Genomic DNA, 18,687 nt, shown 5'->3' with positions numbered 1-18,687 from the left:
CTTAGTCTTTAAAGGAGTGAATTAAATAAATTGTTTAGGGTTGGGCCCACATCTGTCATTATTTTCTTCATTTTGCGTAGCAGGTCTGAGTCAAGATAAATTTCTAGAGATTTATTTTAGTTGTTGGTTTTATCAGTACTTTTCTAGTTGTTGGTTGTATCAGTACTTTTTTTGTATTCATTACCAAGTATTGTTCTGTGGAAAGGATGTACCAGAGTTGATTTAATCAAACATTTATCTGCTGATGGATTGGTATTTGCACAGTGTTTATTTTTCTACTATTATGAGTAATAGCTATTATTAATTAATATTACATATTAATATTAATATGTAACTGTAGTTTCTGTGTAAACATGTTTTACATTTTTCTGGGGAGAAATACTCTAGATTGCAATTGTTTGTATAGAAAATGAATATTTAGTTTTGTCAGAAACTGTGCAAAAACTATTTTTCTGAATGGCTGTTAACATTTTGCATTTCTTCAGACATATAAGAGACATGTTTTCTCTATCTTCACCAGCTTGGTTTTTAATTTTACTTATTTTAGAGTGTGGTGATGTCTCATTATGACTTTTTTGCTTCAAAATGACAATAAATTACTTTTAATGTCTTAATTTAGAATTTTTGGCTCTTTTACACTGACCTCTAAATCTAATTAGCGATTATTTATTACAGTTAAAATTATCAACAATGCTTTTAAATTATATATATCAAGATATTTAGTACATGTTTGAACTATTTTATAAATGTAGATATTTATTAATTATAATATTTTATTAATAAAATAACTTTACCCTTTTTGAATAATTGTTTGTATTGTAGTGGCTGGAATGGCTGGTACTGCACATATTGACGGAGACCATATTGTTGTCTCAGTTCCTGAAGCTGTATTAGTTTCTGATGTTGTCACAGATAATGGGATAACTCTCGATCATGGCCTTGCAGCTGAAGTTGTCCATGGGCCTGATATTATTACAGAGACTGATGTAGTAACAGAAGGTGTGATTGTTCCTGAAGCTGTACTTGAAGCTGATGTTGCCATTGAAGAAGATTTAGAGGAAGATGATGGAGATCATATCTTGACTTCTGAACTAATTACAGAAACTGTTAGGGTACCTGAGCAAGTTTTTGTGGCTGATCTTGTTACTGGTCCTGATGGACATTTGGGACATGTGGTCCAAGATTGTGTTTCAGGTGTTGACTCTCCCACAATGGTATCAGAAGAAGTTCTTGTAACTAATTCAGATACAGAAACTGTGATTCAAGCAGCTGGGGGTGTTCCTGGTTCTACTGTTACAATAAAAACTGAAGATGATGATGATGATGATGATGTCAAGAGCACTTCTGAAGACTACTTAATGATATCTTGTAAGTGAAGCATAAAATAAATTGCTTGAGAGATCTATTTCTATAATATGGAAAGGTATTAGGGGATCAAAGATACATTCAATAAAAGTAATAGAAGAAATCTTTCTGAAAATAATTTCAAAGCTGTGGTGTTGAGATGCCTTTTGAGTTTACCTATATTTTTAATATACTCCGAAATTGTACAGGAAAGTAAGGTGAAAAAGTCAATTAATGTCTTAGAATAGAAATACATATTTGAAAGGCTCAACAGAAACATTAATATAAAAATTTAATGATAAATATATGTATTTCAAAATGTATGTTATCTCTGCTTTTTAAAAACATAACAGGTGCTGGCATTGTCAATAAGCTTTTACATAAGAAGTAAGAAGTTTTAAAACATTTCAGTCATAGCATAACCTTAGTTTGTGCCTTGCCTTTTTCTCCAGATTTAGTATCTATTTTGATTGATTATGTGTAGCCTATTGAAAACTATTTGATGTGTTTATTTCAGACTATTTTGAGGTCCTTACAGCATTCCAGCTGAAGGAATAAATTAGAAATATTTTATTTTCATTTTGAGTGATAGACTTGTCAGACCAACCATCAAAGATAATAAAAATTTCATGATCTATTTATTGGTGTTTATAAAAGGAGGGAATCTTTCTGGTAGAGCACTTGCCTTGAATGCACAACACAACCCCCGTGTTCAATCCTCAGCACACACACATGAATGCACATGCATGCACACAGGCTTGTGCATAAAAGTTGGTTTGCTCTTTATAAAGTTTGAGGAATCATGTTACAAATAGAAAAGATTAGATAAAGGCTTTTAACTTTTAACTTTTTAACTTTTAACTTTTCAAAGGCTTTTGATTTTCCTTTTAAAAGTAAAAAAATACTGAAAAATACTGGGAAGGGAATAGTATATAGAAAGTCCATATATGTGTGCCTATTTACCTATAAAATTTTATGATTTTGTGTTAGTGATTTTAAAACTAGACCACAAACTAAATTTATGAAATTTTTAAATATAATTCTAAAGTATATCATGTTACCTCTTTTTGTATGCACTTTTGGGTTTTTGAGGCAGAGTTTCACATAGTTCAAGTTGGCCTCAAAGTTGTCAGGTACCCAGGGCTGTCCTTGAACTTCTCTATGAACTTTTGCTTCTGTGTCTGGAGCACTAAGATTGTAAGCATATGTCATCATGCCCAGCCTGGAAATACTTTCCCAGTAAATATTTACATTTTTTTTTTAAGAGAATGAGGTACATACATTACTAAAAGACTGTGGAAATGTGTTTTCTCATATATTATATACTGACTACAGTTTCCCCTCCCTTCCTGTCCCTACCCCAAACTTACCTTTCCCCCCCAACCTACTCCTCTTCCTTTTTCCTTTAGAAAAGGGCAGGCCTCCTAGAGTTATCAACCAAATATGAAATATCAAATTGCAATAAGATACCTCCCCTCATATCAAAGCTAGATGAGGCACCACAGTAGGAGGAAAGGGGTCTCTAAAGCAGTCAATAGAGTCAGACCCCGCCCTGTTAGGTGTCCTATAGGAATACCAAACATAACATACATGCAGAGGGCCTAGACATACTCATTCAGGCTCCCTAGTTGTATGTTCAGTCTCTGTGAGCCCCTATGAGCTCAGGTTAGGTGATTCTGTGTGTTTTCTTGTGGTGAATTTGGCTCCCTCTGGCTCCTACAGTCCTTCCTCCCCTTGTTCAGCAGGATTCCCTGAGCTCCACTTAGTGTTTGGGTGTGGATCTCTGCATATAGCCTCTTTGATGAAGATTGATTATCCTAATGATGTATAGTATCATTAGGAATCATTTCATTGCATAATCTAGTCCCACAAAGACAATCAGTGCATGCTTTTTCTCCTTTATGGAATCTTCAGGGGTGGGTGTGCTAAAGGAAATGAAGGCAAAAGGGGGAGAGTATTAGGGCTCTTGAAACATAAGGGAAAAGTTAGTAGAGGGCAGGAGAGACAACAGTGATAAAGGGTGTAATATGATCAAAGTATATTATATACATATGGAAATGTCATAATGAAATGTGTTAGTACTATAGTATATACTAATAAAATTATGTATACAAATACATAAAACTAAATATTATATTATCCATAAAAAATTTTGATATTCATACCTATGCATTTACACCCGAATGCAGGGATTGTTGGTATGACGTATTAAGTCCAGTTGAGACATTTTTTTTCAAAAAAAATTTTTGCAGACAAATCATAGAAATCATAGATATCTAAGGCATGAATACTCAGAATTTTCCCATGTTTTTACTGTTATTAATAGTTATAATATTTACATTTGAACTATCAACTCTTAATACTTTATTTTTTCTCTTCATATTTTAATCTTCATTTAATTACTTTTAGTCTGGTGTCTGGTGGCCATTGAATCTCTCAAGAATTATAGAATAAATTGCCCCTCCAAGCCCCTCATTTTAAGCCAAAAGGTCTTTGACTGTTTTGCCTCAAAATAAAGACTTTTCAAAATATTTAAGGTCTGAAATTGAAGACTTCAAACAGACTTTAGCTTCCTTAAATATTCCTATTAGGATACCTTATCAAGTAGCAGAGTTTTGGAGTTAGAGAATTTTTTTTTCTGTACCTGAATTTAATCTATTTCAAGCTGAACCTTAAAACTTCTTTATCCCACCAGATGAATAATCATATCCACTTGCGCTAAGTGGATATGATTATTCAACTTTAAATTCAACTTTGAAATTAATATACGGTAACTGTATTTGTCTAACGTTGTTCCAGATTAACATTTTCTTAACTCTAATATCTTTAAGACATTTAAAGGTGATTATTTCCTTTGTAGAAAGCTTTACTAGAATGAGAAATCTCCTTTATAATGATACCCTATAATGTAACTAAGACTTTTTTTAGTTTGTGAAAGTGAATTCATATAGGAAAATACCATTCAAACCTCACCAGTTTAAGAATAAAAGAAAATGTTGACACCTTTGCAACATTAAAAATATAATTAGTTTACCAAGATACAATTTATATACTACAAAATTCACTCATCTAGAGTATTTAAACTATTTACATATCAACAGTTTAATTAGTATCATTTCAGACAATTTAAAAAGTTTTAATTATACCAAAATTAAACCTGATTAAGATCTTCAAGTTACTCCCCACTCTGTTCATTCCCAGGCAACAGTGAATCTGGTCCCTAATTTTGCTTATTTTATTTCTATATTTCATGTGAATGGAATCATATAATATGTGACCATTTCTTTCTGTCTTTCTGTTTCTCAAAGGTCATTTATATCATAGCATTTATCATTGTGGCATTCATGTGTTATTACTAAATTATATTCTGTTATACATATATACTAATTTAGTTCACACATTCATCACTTTGCTTTCTGCTTCTTCACTATTATGGATTAAGGATAATAGAAAAAGCGTGTACAAGTTTTTGTGGTTATAAATATTTTCATTTTTTGGGGGATATGTACCTGAGCATAGCAAACCATTGAAATTTTAGTGTGATTTTTTTTAGGTTTGTTCTGAATTATAGAAGAGCTCTTAAGTTCATTTTTCAGTCACAATAGTGTATGCATAATTATATAATACCAACAACATAATTTAATTGATGTACCATAATAGGTGTAAACTCAAAAGCTGTAAACTCAAAAGCCTAGGTGGCTTTGTGGCTTTAAAAAGGAGGCCATCAATTTTGGAGGGTGTGGGTTTGTCATGTGAGGAATGAGGGAAATGATGTAAGTATATTTTAATTAATTTTTAAAAATTATTTTTACACTATGTATTCTGCTAAAATGGAGCTTTAATCAAGTAGTACCAGTGATCTGCAAAAGAATACTGAATACTCAGCATTTTCAGTGCTGGAAAAGAGTATACTTTACTTTTGTTTTCTTTAATGCTAACAGAATTTTGTGGGGGTGTTCTTGACCCACTTAAAGGAGAGTCTAAGAAGAATACTGTGGGGTATGCCTTAAAATGAGCAAAAAAAAAAAATAAGTTTGAATCTTAAGTAAATTTTTATCAGTCATTGAAAGTCAACTGTTACTCTTATAGTCAAAGTAGTATAATCTCCTATAATCTCAGTACTGGGGAGGCAAGGTAGGAAGTTTGCAAGCTCCAGGGCTGCTTGGGGTACATAGAAGCAGCTCTATGTCCTAAAAATAAGAAGCAAAAATATTTGAGAATTTATTTCTATTATTTCTTTTTTAATTTTAATTAATTATTAATTATAATTAATTATTTGTTCACTTAGTATCCCCACTGCAGCCCCCTCCTTCATCTTCTTCCAGACCCATCCTCCTCTCCCCCTCTTTTCTCTCTTCTCCCCCTATGTACTTTCCCTAGTCCCTTGATAGGGGAGGACCTCCTAGGCTATCAGATCTCCTCAAGGCTGGTTGCATCATCTTCCTCCATGGCTTGGCAAGGCTGCATTCCCCAGGGGGAGGTGATCAATCACTTAGTTCATGTCAGAGACAGCCCCTGTACCCATTACTAGGGAGCACACTTGGAAACCGAGCAGCCTATGGACTTCCTCTGAACAGTGAGTCAAGGTCCTCTCCATGCATGGTCTTTGATTGAAGTTTCGGTATCTGCAGGACCCCTGGGCCCAGATATTTTGGCTCTGTTGGTCTCCTTGGGGAGTGCCTGTCCCCTCCAGGTCTTTCTATTTCCTGCTTCTTCCATAAGGTTCCCTGCATTCTGCCCAAAGTTTGGCTATGAGTCTCAGCATTTCCTTTGATACCCTGATAGAAGAGTCTTTCAAAGGCCCTCTGTGGAAGGCTATTGTCCTGTTTTTTTGTCTTCTCATACTTCCAATGTCTATCCTGTTTGCACTTCTGAAGGAGGATTAAGCATCTTTCCTAGGGTCCTCCTTGTTATTTAGATTCTTTAGGACTATAGATTTTAGTATGTTTATCCTATATTATATAGCTAATATCTGCATATAAGTAAGAATATACCATGTGTCTTTCTGCTTCTGAGTTACCTCACTCAGGATGACCTTTCCTACTTCCATCCATTTGTCTTCAAATATGATTTCCATTTCATATGGGCAAAACAACATTTTGATGACATATTAAACTTGAAACTGATCTAGGGAGAATGTAGACTTTGACTCATTTAGATCTGCCTAAGTAACCAAGATGTTTCAAGCACCGAAGAAAGATCAAGGTTGTAGCTCTTTAATGCATTTTATTTTATTTTTCATAGTTCTAAAATTTTTAGATATATTCAAGAACTTCAGTATTTTATTTTTTGTGTGGTATTTTGAAATATAGAATAGCATGATTTTGGTTTAAATTTAGCTTTATTTTTTATAGGAACAGGATTGAAATTAAAATACTAGAGACATAATATTTATAGGGGATATGTTGCTTGAATATCAGTTATGGTTATTAGAAGATTAACAATAAAATATATTATATAGTTCATGTATAGTATTCATGTGACATGCCATATCATACTCATTAACTAGAGCAGAATAAAATTCTGTACGTATATTGAAAATGAGTAGTAGTCCCAAATACTGTTGCTTCACCTTTTTACACTACTTTTTTGTATACTCTGAAGCATCAGATTTGTAATAAGGAAAAAGTTCCATGCTGTTAGTTATTTTTTTCATTTATGCTTTTAAAACGAAGCATATGTTACTAAATTTACACACAGACGAAGTTTGTTTTTCTTCAAATGCCTCAACAGAAATTTGAGCTCGTAGATGATTTATTAACAGTTCTTTTTCCTAAATTCATTTGGACATGTTTTATCTCATTTAAAATAATAGATTTGATACATTAATTGGTTTTAGAAACAACTGCTTTTTAATTTGGAATTTGCTTATGTGAACTTATTTTATGACTCATATTGTTTTCTTTTTTATTATTCTTATTTATAATTTATTCACTTTGTATCCCAGCTGTAGCCCCCTCTCCCACTCCCTCCCTCCTTCTCCACCCCACCAGTCTCTCTCCTAGTCAACTGATATGGGAGAACTTCCTCCCTTCCTATCTGACTCTAGCCTATCAGATCTCATGAAGACTGTCTAGATCCTCTTCTCCTCATGTATTACTTTCTGTTACTGATTTTAGCGATAGCATTTTATTTAAAATGCAGGCTATTCTTTATATCAGAATTGTGTGTGAATCAAATGCTAAAATAGATAGCCCGATGATTCAGTGAATATGAAAACACAAGGAAACGCAACTAAGTCATCACATTAAAAATGTATTCTCTGCAGCTTTAAGAATCACGTTAATATCACATGGGAACTATATGTGGACTTCAGTGAATAAATACTCGTACACTGCCAAAGTCATAAGTCATATTCAAGAAAAATGGCCTACCTAAATACTTGTTTGTTATTTTAAATTTAAATGCTCCTTATACAGAAATATGGTTTGGTTAATATTGATTTAATTTAAAATATTTCAAAGTAGTTTTGATCCTATAATAACCATTTTAGTGACTGTATAATAGGTCACTAAGGGAATATAATAGGAGGTGGTTAAACATTGTTTTATTTTGACATTGTGCTTAACACTGATTAAATGTCATTGGAACTTTTTGATTGAAATAGTTTCCTTTATATTTCAGTGGATGATGTGGGAGAGAAGTTGGAGCATATGGGGAACACACCATTAAAAATTGGTAGTGATGGTTCACAAGAAGATGTTAAAGAAGATGGATTTGGTTCAGAAGTGATAAAAGTATATATATTTAAAGCAGAGGCTGAAGATGATGTTGAAATAGGTATAAAGCTATTTTAATTCCATGATATGAGATATTAGAATTCTTTCATGGGTATTATTCTAAAATTTCTCAAAAGACAAAAATGTTCATAGGCATTTCAGTGTATTTTAAAAACTGTATATGCATATTTACATATAAAGTGGCAATGGGAAAGATACCATTCTTAGATTCTTTTAGATATGAAACTATTATGGCAAAAATTTTAAAACTTGAAAATAATTTGTATTAGAATAAAGATTATGATGAATGTGTAAGAACACTGTTGCCAGAGGTGGGTAATTTGGATTTTAAACCCACTACTTATTAGTACTTAATTGAGAAAAACCTTCAAAAACTAGTATGATCTCCTTCTGCCTTGTTTCTTCATCCATATGATGGCCATGATAATGACTACTTAGTAGGGATTTTATGAGACATAAATGGGTAAATATATATAAAAGTTTTATAGTATGTGAAAGATAAATGTTATATCACTGTTATCAACTGAAGTGAGCTATAAATGTTTAAAGTATAAGTTACATGACTATTTTAATGGCACTTTGAAGTTTGTTAGATTATTTATATGCCGTGTGTGTGTGTGTGTGTGTGTGTGTATACTCATTAATTCAAGGATTTAGTCTATGATATGTTTCTAATTTACATGTGTTTTAATTTTTAAGGTGGGACAGAAATTGTCACAGAGAGTGAATACACCAGTGGACATTCTGTAGCTGGAGTGCTTGACCAGAACCGAATGCAGCGAGAGAAAATGGTTTACATGGCAGTTAAAGATTCTTCCCAAGAAGAGGATGATATCAGTAAGATAAAAGGGCACAGCATTGACTTATAAGAAGCAGTAATATAACTTTAAAAGTAATTGATAACAATAGATGTACTAAATAAGTAGCATTAAAAGCTAATAATGGCAAAGTTAGAAAAAATAAGCCCCTTCTTGCAAGTTCTTAAAAGAATGGGTCCTTTTAGACATTCCTGAACCAGTGTATTTTCAGATAAGAATACATGAAATAATACATCTCAAATAATATTTTACAAACAGATGAAGACTTTGTAGTTTTTGATGTAATGAAATTAACAAATATATAGAAACGGAATCATATTATGTATTATGCATATATAATTATATTTGTTTTGTTGGGGCTGGAGAGATGGTTCAGTAGTTAAAAGCACTTACTGATTTTGCAAAGGACCCATGTTCACTTTTAGTACCTAGCTCAGGCAGATTATAATCACCTGTTACAACTCTAGCTACAGGGGATCCAACACACTCTTCTGGCCTACATGTGTACATGCATTCATGTGGTGCACATGAACTCTCACACACACACACACACACACACACACACACAGACATAAAATTTAAAAACATTAAAATCTTTATATCTGTTTAGTTTCATTTAATTTTAATAATCTCCGAGGTATGAAATATTCTTATTTATAAGATAAGTAAAGGCTCAGGGAAAGTAAGTTGCCCAAGACCTTTACAATGCTACAACTTAAAGTTTTGTGTAGCTCTACTTCCAGTGTTTTCTCCACATGACAGTAAGCACTTTTGGCGTATCTAGATTTAGCAGTGGAAGGGCTAATTGGTTGATTTCCTGTCACTGAGAGCTTAGGTTGGTAAGTATTTATATAAACCGTTCTGCCAGGATGTTAAATTATTATGCTGTTCACAGGTACTTGCTACTAGGGTTTCTTGGGGCTGAGGATCATAGAATAAAAATCCTATTCATATTTGTTTTTTGTCATTTTTCATGCTTTTTGTTGTTTATTTTTCATGAAGACATTTTATTCTTTTCCTACATTGTCTTCATTTCATTATTCAGGTGTTCTTTAAGGTTACAACTGTTTCCATGCCAGGCTCACAAAACAATATTTTGTTTACTACAGAATGGCACGAGGCTCCTTTTCACAGAATTACCTGTATAGTGCTGTCTTGTACTTATGTTGCACTCAAATAACTACTCTTCATGTCTTTCTCTAGTAACTATAGATATCTGAATTCTACTTCCATATCACAGCTGAAACTAAGAAAACATTTGCTGCAAAGAACTTGAGTTGGGACCAAAAATGTTTATTTAAATAATGTTTGTTTCATTTCAAAATCTTATCATTTAAAAAATTTTTATTTTATTACTTATTTATTACAATTTATTCACATTATATCCCCACTGCAGCCCCTTCCCTCATATAGTTGCAGTCCCACCCACCCTCCCTCTTGTCCCCCTATGCCCTTTCCTTAGTCGCCTGATAGGGGAGGATCTCCTTCCCATCTCTCTGACCCTAGCCTATCAGGTCTCATCAAAGCTGGTTACATCATCTTCCTCTGTGGCCTGTCAAGACTGCACCCCCAGGGGGAGGTGATCAAAGAGCCAGCAACTGAATTCCTGTCAGAAACAGGCCCTGTACCCCTTACTAGGGACCCACTTGGAAACTGAGCAGCCTATGTGCTTCCGCTGAACAAGCGGTCTAAGTCCTCTTATGAATGGTTCTTGGTTGGAGTACAGTCTCTGCTGGCCATCCTGAGCCCAGGTTTTTTGGCTCTATCTTTCTCCTTGTAGAGTTCCTGTCCCCTCCAGGTCTCTCTATCTCCCTCTTCTTCCATAAGCATTACCGCACTCTGCCCAAAGTACAATTACGAGCCTCAGTATCTCCTTCGATACCCTGGTGGGTAGTCTTTTAGAAATCCTCTGTGGAAGGCTCCTGTTCTGTTCCTTGTCTTCTCCTACTTCTGATGTCTCTCCTATTTGCCATTCTGAAATAAGATTAAGCATCTTCCCTAAGGTCCTCCTTGTTTAGCTTCTTTATCGCTATAGATTTTAGTATATATATCCTATATTATATGGCTAATACCCACTTATAAATGAATGTATACCATATGGGTTTTTGGCTCAGAGGTTAAGAGCACTGTCTGTTCTTTCAAAGGTCCTGAGTTCAATTCCCAATGATCATGTGTTGGCTCTTAATCATCTGTAATGGGATCTGGTGCTCTCTTCTGGCCTGCAAGCTCACATACAGGCAAAATACTACATAAATAAATTAAAAAAACTTATCATTTTTAACTCACTAATTAAGAGGCATGGTAGGAGATGGGAAACTGGTATAGGTTTATCTAATGTCAGAATTTGGTAGGAATGTGGAAAACAGACTGGTGTCTTGCATTTATACATTTCTTCTATAGTAAATAGAAGACCCAAGTTTTTAAATTATAGGAAAACCATACATTAAATTTGATGATATATTTATAATATTAAATAGAAATATTTATCACAGAAGCCATATAAATTTTGTCTTTAGGTTTAAATATTTTAAACCCCAATACTATTATCTTTAAATATGTCTTTTTTTTCTCAGTAGTGTACTTAAAAGTCCTGCTTCTTGAAGAAGGTCTACTAATTCTTGAGCAATAGCATTTTATGTTTGTATTTGTATGTACATATGTATGTATATACATATATAATTTTAATTATTTTTAAAAGTTTATTCAATGACTATTATATTGATAATTAACATTATCATTATACATACAATACTATCAAAATAGTCTATAAAATAACAAACTTTCGTATGTTATTTTATAATGTTGTATTCATTGAAAATATTTTCTGAGTTCCAAAGAACTCAGGAAAATTTATGTAATAACACTACTTTTATAAATTTCCAATCTCTTAATGAGTTATAATACTCTTTCCAAGCACACATATTTTGTAAATTTAAAAGTCATTTCAGAGCCAGGCATGATGGTGCATGGCTGTAATTCCAGGACAATAGAAGGCTGAAGCAGTAGGATTGCAAGTTTTATACCAGCTTTGATTGCAAAGCAAGACTTTGTCTCATAAAGAAGCCATTTTAATAGCACTTGTTTCTAATATAGAAAGATAATAATTTGGGGAAAAATGTCTTCTAGAAGCACTAGCTTCCAAAAATACCAAATATAAACTTAATTTAAACTTATACATTTGAAATTAAGATGAAATCTTGAAAACCTAAAGATTTAAATTGTTTGGAATTTTTTGCCCATTTATTAAATACTTGAGTTTGTAAACAAGCAATTATTTCCAAAATTTAGGTAATGCTGAAATACCAAATGAACTGTACATGGAAGTCACTGTAGGGGAAGAGGAAAGAACTCTCCTCGAGATTCAGCTTGAGAACTCTGATGTTAATAAAACAGTTTCCCCTGTTGTCTATCCTGCATCATATGGTAGGACACTAGAATTTTTACCTAAGTGCATAAAGAATGTATTTACTGTACCTTTGAGCAATTAAATATTCTGTGCTATAAAGCCACTGTGTTTGGCTAATTGAATAAAATGTTACGCTGTGAATTGATTCATCTCCAGTTACTTTACATGATTTTTTTCTATCGCATATCTTATGCTACTAGACCTTGCTTGATGCATTTTTGTTAGGATCTCTCTGTTCTAAATCCTACCTCTATAAGTGAGTACCACAAAATATTTTATTTTCCTAAAATAATAGTATTTTTAAAAATTAAACCTTCCCATTTTACAAAATGATATTTCAATTGTTGACACACAGAATAAAATTGAAGTTCTGGAAAAATCAGATTCTTTAGAATGTATGTTAATTCATCAAGTTTTTAAAACCCCCATTCTGTCTTTTGTTAATCTCATTTTTATGTAATGTATACTTTAAAATTTTTTAGTGTACAATGCATTAATTTATCCAAAGTTAGTTCTTTCAGAGTTTTCTTCATTCAGCAGTCATACCTGTATTGAACATCTTCATTTCTAAGGATGCTCTGGAAAAATAGCTACTCAAGTTTTCACTGAAGATGTAAAACTGTTCTAGATATTATCAGTTCTAAAGAACCAGATAGTAGTCTCTATTTTCAGTGAAGGAGATTATCTCACTTACAAAAGTTTCAAGAACAAGTGTATTTCATTGAGAAATTGCTGGCAAAGTATAATTTTAGAGATCAAAATGTAATCTGGTAGTAGATTCCCAAGGCTGTATATCAATTTATAACTAGTCTTTTTTTCTTTTTTTAATAGATGAAAGAAGAGTTTCGCGAAGATATGAAGACTGTCAAGCACCAGGTGAGAGACCATTGTATAGGAGACATAAATTAAATGTTTGGTTTTATGTACTACTTCATAAATAAAAACTAGCTTGTGTTTGTAGACACATTTGTTGATCTTCACCTCTTGTAAAAGTTATGCAGGAGTTTGCCTCTTTTTAACAACCAACATATACAAATACAATGTGTATTAATTTGTGACTGAAAGTCATTTTAAATTTCTATGATGATACAATTATTAGGTAATTTACCACAGGGACCATAAAAGGTTACTATAGAAAAAAATTAAACAAATTACTTGAAGAGAAATATATCAACAATTTACTATGTGTCATTTTTTGAGTAAGACTGCCTTTTTGAATTCCATGGCAAGGATATTATATATATATGTATATATATAATATTAATTATTATTATATTATATTAATATTATATATGTATATCAAATCCAGGTCCCAGCTTACTAACTTATTTAGTTGAATACAGTCTATTTAGTCTTGTTCTGTTTCTTTCATTGCACAGTTTGACTCTAAACTTAAATGTAGGTTTAACACAAATTAAAAAGATATCACAGCATATATACTAGTCTGATAGTCTTGTAGATTTGCATTTTTAATGTATGTCTTAGTTCCTATTCTATTGCTGTGACCAACTCAACTCATTAAATACATTATTTAATTGGAGGTTTGGTTTCAGTTTCAGAGGATTAGCCCATCCATTATCATCATGGCAGAAAACATGGCAGCAGGCAAATAGGCAAGTGGGCTTGGAGAGGAGTACTTAACATCCTGATCCATAAGCAGGCAGGCCAGCACAGAGAGAGAAACAGTCCTTAGGGTGGGTTTTTGATATCTCAAAGCTCACCTCTGCCTCCTCCTACAAGGCCAGACTACCTCCTCCAACAAGGCCAAAGCTCCTAATCCTTCCCAAACAGTCCCACTAACTGGAAACCAAACATTCAAACATATGAGCCTATAGAGCCCATACTTATTCAAACCATCACAATATAATTGTATGCTATGATAGTTTCGTGAGAACTTGTTTTATTAAATATTTATTTTGTATGCACTGATCATATTGAAATTGCAGTAAATTAATTGTCATGTTTATTTTAATCCCTGAAGTTAATCTAAACATAAATTTCATATCTTATATAATTCTAAAACATACATGTATAATCTTTTTTACATATAACTACCATGACTATATTGGTTAACTTAGTTATATATGTTCCTTGCCAAATTCCTTCAATTTTAACAGGTCTATTTCTGAGAAGTTAGTCTGATGCCATAAATTTGAATAGTTTATTATATTACATTAATCTTACCAGTTTATTCCTTTAGGATGTGCATGCTGAAATAACTAAATTTGTGTACTGTTGTACTCAATGTGATTGCATGTACACAAGAGGGTATAAAATAAATTAATGAGAATGAAGAAATGTGTATACTTTGTAAAATTTAACACCATAACTTAGCACCATATCACCTAAAATAATTTATCTAACAACCCCCCCCATATAAATACATGCAGTTGAGCAGTTTATCTTTTTCTTTTCAGGAAACACTTTTGACTCGACATTAGAAAACAGAAACACTACAGCAGCACAGTACCTTCAAATTTGTGATAGCATTAACTCAAATAAAGTGCTCAAACAAAAAATCAAGAAGAGGAGAAGAGGAGAAACAAGGCAGTGGCAAACAGGTGAGATATTTTTATTTTCTGAATGTTATAGTAATTTGAGATACACAATTTTATGAAATACAATAAGAACTATATATAGTTACATATATGTTGATATTATAAATGTTATAATTTATAATATATCATAATAAAATTCATATATAACAAAATAATATAAATATATTATTTAATAAGTATAATAATTAAATATAATCTTTAATAAAATAATATTTAATATGATGATTTAATATTATAATTTATAATATAAATATATATTAAGATTTATTTTAATTCTGTGTGTGTATGTGTGCATATGTGTATGTATGTGTATGTGCAGGTGTTTGTGAAGGCCCAAAGAGAATGTTGGAACCACTGCACCTGGAGTTGCAGGTAGTTGTGAGCTGTCTGACATGAGTGTTGAGAACCTAACTAAGATCCTCTGCAAGAGCAGCAACCACTAAGCTATTTCTCCAGCTTTGATAATTGTATTTTAAGAATATGTGATTGGTGCTTTCAAAAGGCTTATTTCTTCCTTATTTAAAAATATTTTAAAGACAAATTAGAGATGGGTTGAATTATGAAGGTGCTTGATTCTTCTTTTATAGTTCATATCATGGATGAGTAGTGTGCAATAAAAAGCCACTCATTACTCAGTAAGCAGCTTTACTACAGAAAATTTATCATATGCACTTTTATCATATAAGGCTTTTATTCAAGTAGTATTTTCATATAGTGAATTTCACGTAGTTTCAGGAATCTGTTTTACAAAATCTTTTAAAGCAGTGTGATTAAATGTCACAATTCTCTTTTTTTCCCCATCTAGCTGTTATAATAGGTCCTGATGGACAGCCCTTGACAGTATACCCTTGTCATATTTGCACAAAAAAGTTTAAATCCAGGGGATTCTTAAAAAGACATATGAAGAATCATCCTGATCATTTGATGAGAAAGAAGTATCAGTGTACAGATTGTGACTTTACAACTAACAAGAAAGTGAGTTTCCATAACCACTTAGAAAGCCATAAGCTCATAAACAAAGTTGATAAGGCCCATGAATTTACAGAATACACCCGAAGATACAGAGAAGCTAGTCCACTGAATTCAAATAAACTTATTTTAAGAGACAAGGAGCCGAAGACACACAAGTGCAAGTACTGTGATTATGAAACTGCCGAACAAGGACTGTTAAATAGACATTTGCTGGCCGTTCATAGCAAGAATTTTCCTCATGTTTGTGTTGAGTGTGGAAAAGGTTTTCGTCATCCTTCTGAACTCAAGAAACATATGAGAACCCATACTGGTGAGAAGCCATATCAGTGTCAGTATTGTGTCTTCAGGTGTGCAGATCAATCAAATCTGAAAACTCACATTAAGTCTAAGCATGGTAACAACTTGCCATATAAATGTGAGCATTGTCCACAAGCATTTGGTGATGAGAGAGAGCTTCAACGCCATCTGGATTTGTTTCAAGGACATAAAACACACCAATGTCCTCATTGTGATCATAAGAGCACCAACTCAAGTGACCTTAAGCGGCACATAATATCTGTCCATACCAAGGACTTTCCTCACAAATGTGAAGTCTGTGATAAAGGTTTCCATCGTCCTTCCGAGCTTAAAAAACACAGTGATATTCATAAGGGTAGGAAGATTCATCAGTGTAGGCACTGTGACTTTAAAACATCAGATCCATTTATTCTTAGTGGTCATATCCTTTCAGTTCATACTAAGGATCAGTCACTGAAGTGTAAAAGGTGCAAGAGAGGGTTCAGACAACAGAATGAACTCAAAAAGCACATGAAGACGCATACTGGAAGGAAGATTTACCAATGTGAATATTGTGATTATAGCACCACAGATGCATCTGGCTTTAAACGGCATGTGATTTCAATACATACAAAAGACTATCCACACAGATGTGAGTTCTGCAAGAAGGGATTCAGAAGACCATCAGAAAAAAATCAGCATATAATGAGGCACCACAAGGAGACTCTTATATAGTAAGACCGATATAATAAAAGTTATTTACAAAATAAGCTACAGTATTTGGGAGGAAAATGTCACTGTTTTATCAGGTTTCAAAGCTTGATATTAAGTCATAACTTTACATTCTTTGTATTAAAGATCTTAAAATATTTGGACTAGAAGGGCAGTCTCATAGCCCTTTGAAAATTAAAGAACTTAAGTAGTACAATAGGATGTTTGCAGAGGAACTTAACTGTGTATTTAACAGTATTGTATGCATAACTAAAATACAGAGGGGGAAAGGTAAGACACCTTATTTGATTGGTCAAACACTTATAGGTAAGTGTTTCTGAAAGGAGAATAAAATTGATTTAGACATGCTTTGCTATAGCAAGCAGGCCCACTTTTATGCAATTTTAGAAATGGGGTGGGGAAAGAAAATGCAGTCATCTATCAGTCACTTAGTCATTGAACTTTTTATATTGTATCTGGACATTGGATTCTAGAAATGGCAAATGTTTTGTGTATTCGTTACAAGGAATCTCACTGAAAAAAAAAGTTGCATTAATTCAGTACTAGTAAAAAAGAGAACTTCAGAATTGCTGATATTTTATCACAGGATAAGATGTTTAAGACATAGCATTCTGTGCTGAAATCTGAAGTAAAATATAAGAAATAAAGTTCCAGTTTTGATGTTCAAGTAGATTCAGTATGGCATATATGATAAAAGTGTAATTGAGTCAAATGTGGCTTTCTAAAATGGATGCAAGTATAATGTTACAAAGTCCGCACTATGTTTCTTATAATCTAAATATTAAATTGAAAGAACAGTTTTCTTTAATATTAAAATATTTAGAATTTTTTGGACAGTTTTAGTAAGTTTGATGGTTTAAGTCTTACTTGCTCTAATGTTTAAAGGTGCAATTTTATGCCATTATTGAAAAGTTTGATTTTTAAAAACTATATACCATATTCTTAACACAAATTTTCAAAGTGGCAGTATTTATGCAGTATTTAACAGAACAATATGCTGCCGATAGAGTTTGGAGATGGGTATTCAGTTTACACTGTATAAATTTAAAATATGCATCCCTTTAACAATGCTTTGTGTTAGCATGCTGCAAATCAAGATGGCGCTTAATATTAAAAGCTGGTGTAGGGAATTTTAATGAAAATCCTATTCATAAATGTAATGCATATGATGTGTACTTTTAAGTTTTAGTTGACCTAATTTAGTTTATATTCAGCTATTCAACATAATTAAAGTGTAATTTTACTCCATGCTATATTGTGGATTTGTGTTTTAAGTAATACTCACGTTTCTGTTTTTGCACCAGATAAGAATCAGTTACTTGAAAATAAATTTTTTATCTTTCTTAACTTCAGAATACTAAATTTGGAAACTACTAAACTTGTGTTATGTGGCTGTAAATGATGTACACGCTGTAAAACAAGATTGTTACTGTTATGTGGACTTATTATTTCTAAATGTTCCTCATTGAAATGAGCATACAATAAAAAGCATTTATTGCACTTAAAAGTTTTGTAAGTTTATTTAAAGTTATAATGTTCATTCCTTATTAAAGACTTTTCTCTTAGGCAGTTTGATCTTTTAAAAAATATCTTGTTGAACTTTTTTGTGTTAATGTGAGCTAGGGATGTAGCAGTTGACAATGATTGTGGTGTGTTTATTCACCAAAAATATGTATTATTTGATAAAACCATGATGAAATGCTATAAATAAAGGTACTCACTTTAATATCTGACTATTAGAAAGGACAATAAAATTCTTAAACTGTGTACATGATATAATTCAGAGAAATGGGGATATCTACTTATTTTCCCAATGTAATTCAAACGGTCAAGTATTGATT

General features: G+C 32.5%; 1 protein-coding gene across 6 annotated transcripts in view; it reads left to right on the top strand.

The window, feature by feature from the left end:
- Positions 1–18,353, top strand: part of Znf711 (zinc finger protein 711) — a 29,548-nt gene extending 11,195 nt beyond the window's left edge. For 4 of the 6 annotated variants that reach the window (XM_060374417.1, XM_060374416.1, XM_060374418.1 and 1 more), the window contains 7 exons: positions 823–1,368; positions 7,969–8,124; positions 8,784–8,921; positions 12,191–12,325; positions 13,140–13,184; positions 14,726–14,869; positions 15,672–18,353. In XM_060374417.1, coding sequence (XP_060230400.1) covers positions 823–1,368; positions 7,969–8,124; positions 8,784–8,921; positions 12,191–12,325; positions 13,140–13,184; positions 14,726–14,869; positions 15,672–16,849 — 2,342 coding nt within the window. In that variant the 3' untranslated portion in view covers positions 16,850–18,353. The remainder of the gene's footprint in view (positions 1–822; positions 1,369–7,968; positions 8,125–8,783; positions 8,922–12,190; positions 12,326–13,139; positions 13,185–14,725; positions 14,870–15,671) is intronic. The other 2 variants (XM_060374421.1, XM_060374420.1) reach the window with 1 other exon arrangement.
- The last annotated feature ends 334 nt before the right edge of the window (positions 18,354–18,687 follow it).

This window comes from Meriones unguiculatus, chromosome X (genome assembly GCF_030254825.1).
Source record: "Meriones unguiculatus strain TT.TT164.6M chromosome X, Bangor_MerUng_6.1, whole genome shotgun sequence".
Classification (NCBI taxonomy): Eukaryota; Metazoa; Chordata; class Mammalia; order Rodentia; family Muridae; genus Meriones; species Meriones unguiculatus.
This window is presented reverse-complemented; position numbering and strand designations above follow the sequence as displayed.